This window comes from Gekko japonicus, unplaced genomic scaffold (genome assembly GCF_001447785.1).
Source record: "Gekko japonicus isolate JY-2015 unplaced genomic scaffold, Gekko_japonicus_V1.1 scaffold251, whole genome shotgun sequence".
NCBI classification, from domain to species: Eukaryota; Metazoa; Chordata; class Lepidosauria; order Squamata; family Gekkonidae; genus Gekko; species Gekko japonicus.
In genome coordinates, this window is record NW_015161956.1 from 465,331 (window position 1) to 468,340 (window position 3,010).

Here is a 3,010-nt window from a genome sequence, read left to right on the forward strand (position 1 = left end):
AAACAGGTTGCTTACCAGTAACTGGTGATCTTCGAGTGGTCATCTGTGCATTCACACCACCCACCCTCCTTCCCCGCTGCTGTCAGCTTCTGGCTTTCTGGTTGGATGATGATATGCGGCGGTAATTTGAAGGAACTGGTGGGATGTCCGCGCCCGCCCCCTTGGGCATGCGCAGTGGGCCCTGCGCTTGCCTGAGGGGATGGGCGCGAAAATCCTTGTAGAGAGCTTGCTACAGCACCGATTTGATCCAGCGCAGGCGCACTAGACCCATTGGTGTGAATGCACAGATGACCACTCGAAGATCACCAGTTACTGGTAAGCAACCTGTTTTTATAATTTTACAACAATGAAAAGTAATACCAATAAATTTCTGTCAACTAGTACAAGCAAACTAAGGACTCTTGATTCACACATTTTTGGCATCATCATGGAAATAATAATTATATTACCTTGATTTCCTCCCAGTATGGACCCCCTCGGGTAAACATGAAGTAATTATAGAGATCATCCTTGTGATGAGAGAAGTATGGGTCTGTATAGATGTTTATCATCCAGGGTCTACCATCACCACGAACACGCACATGCAGGCAATTAAAATTTGACCAATCATAAGGCTTCTTTCGATCAAAGGAAATCTGCCAAAATAAGCAACAGTGCATTCAACACTTTACCAGTTGCTACATACAAATAAAGTCAATTCCTGCCCTCTTGGAAACTGATTTTGCATGATATTAATTTGGGTTTTCAGAGTGCTCAAGGAGAGATCTAGGCAGCATGTTACACTAAGGTTACACTCTTTATGTTCCTTCTCTTTTCTAGCTCTTCCATAAATCCTATTGCCATGACTAATGAACTGTCTCTAAACATTTTTATTCTACTGGTCTGATACCCATGCTTCACTATGGTATTTAAGTTCTGTAAATCCAGTTATAATATTGATGATGTGAAGTTTGAAATGTAACATTTGTTGTAGGAATTCTAATGGAGAGGATTGTAGTGTAAAAAAAATGAAGTGAAACATACATACTGGGGGTTTTTTCCTCTACTGAAGGACCTCTCTGTAGACCACATTGGTGGTTCTGCCCTCAGGTGCTAGGCTCACCAGGCTGCTTGGTGAGCTCACTCTGGAGCAGGCCACATAGAAGTGTCCATGTGAGAAGCAGTCATCTGTTAAGTCAATTCCTGCCACCTTCAGTGTCTGGCCTTGGGACTTGTTGATGGTCATAGCAAAGCAGACCTTGAGGGGGAACTGCAGCCTCTTGAACTCGAAGGGGTTTTCTGATGGTATGAGTGGTATGTGTGATACAAACACTTAGTCTTCCTGAGCAGTGAGCCAGTGAGCAGTGTGACCTTGATGTTGTTCCTGTGCAGGGCCTTTTCTTGCAGTCTGGTGCCATTGCAAAGTTTGGGTGGGTTGAGGTTCCGCAGCAGCATCACAGGAGCCCCCACTTTGAGGATAACTTGTGGGCTGGGAAGCCAGAAGGGTTGAGGAGTTTGCACCACTGAGTCCACAGATCCGTACTCTATTTCTGCCCCCAGGTCCTGCACCTGACAGACAACTGCCTGTCAGATGGATGGGGCAGGTGAGTGTGTGTGTAAAGCCATTGGGGAGGCTAGCCCAGCAGCACTGCTAAGGTGTTTCTGCTCAGGCAGCCTTCCTAATGGATTAAAGTACCCCGGAGCTCTGCTCCTACACCTGACAGACACCTGCCTGTCTGGTGTTGGGGGGAGTGTGTTTAAAGGTATTGAGGAGGCTGGACCAGCAGCAGCACTAAGGCAATCCTGCTGAGCAAGCCTCCCCGACAGCTGTAACCATCCCACCCCCTCTCCTACACCTGAAAGGCAGCTTTCAGAGGAGGGGAGGGGGTATTGCAAGTCATTGTGGAGGCTGGGCCAGCAGGATCGCTAAGGCATTACTGCTGGTGTAGGCTCCCTGATGGCTTTAAGCACTTGCACCTGCTGCTGCATCTGACAGACAGCCACCTGTCAGGTGTAGGAGGTGGGGAGGAGCGTGTTTGAAACCATCAGGGTGGTGATGCTACACCTCACAGGCGGTTGGCCATTCCTGGTTTCCTCAACTGTCATTAGCTCTCTGCCGTCTCCTGTAACTGTTTTTTTAACACTGAGCTCTGCAGCTAACCAATCAGAGAGTGGGGGGTGCAAGGAGGCAGCAGCCTGGCAGCCACATAGGAAGCAATAGGGGAACCACATTTTACCCCTTTTGACCCCCTTAGCGGTCACATTTCTAAAAATCCCTTCTTAGTGAGCACTACGTCGTGGTAGGAGTGCTCTCCTCGAATTATGTGTTTCTAGGTCCAGGGGTTTAGCCTTGGAGTTGATTTTATGGTGAGGGGACTTTCTTTTATACATATAGATGTCTCCCACTAGAACCTTAGGATCTGATCCACCATTCTGTTGCTCTGCACAAGATCAAAGAGTATTGGCTCTAGCAGTCCCATGCATAGTGCCCCTGCTGTTTCCAGCACTGGTTCTAAGATTGGAAGGACTGCTTCAACAGCAGCATTCTGTTCTCTAACTGAGGGTGTCTGCATCTGATCCAACCAGTGAGAAAGATCCCTGGTCAAGAACACAGTGGTTCAAAGGCAGCAGTTGCCAGAACTCATGTATGCCAGGTCTTGGATGTCTGCACTGGTGGAAGCAGTTATCTAGGATAGCACATTTAGTTTATTTCACTGTAGTATATGGATTCAGTAGGAGGGAAGGAAGCATGATATTATATATATAGCCCAATTTTGTCAGATCTCAGAAGCTAAGCAGGGTTGGATGGGAAACAACCGAGGAAGACTCTGCAGAGGAAGGCAATTTCACAAATAAGGCCAGGTCTACAAATGCAGCACAATGAGGTGGTAAAATTGATTCTACCACGTCAGACGGTAGATGGAAGACACTGCTTTTAATATTGAAAATTCTGATACTCTGCCACCTGTTGTCTCATGTAGTGTGTTTAGACCTGGCATGTGGTGTCAGCAAGCCAGGCTCTTCTGGTTTG

General features: G+C 47.2%; 1 protein-coding gene across 2 annotated transcripts in view; it reads right to left on the bottom strand.

The window, feature by feature from the left end:
- NDUFAF1 (NADH:ubiquinone oxidoreductase complex assembly factor 1) overlaps positions 1-3,010 on the bottom strand; it is a 21,823-nt gene that overhangs the window by 11,572 nt on the left and 7,241 nt on the right. For both annotated transcript variants that reach the window (XM_015429515.1, XM_015429516.1), the window contains exon 3: positions 450-635. In XM_015429515.1, the coding sequence (XP_015285001.1) occupies positions 450-635 (186 nt within the window). The remainder of the gene's footprint in view (positions 1-449; positions 636-3,010) is intronic.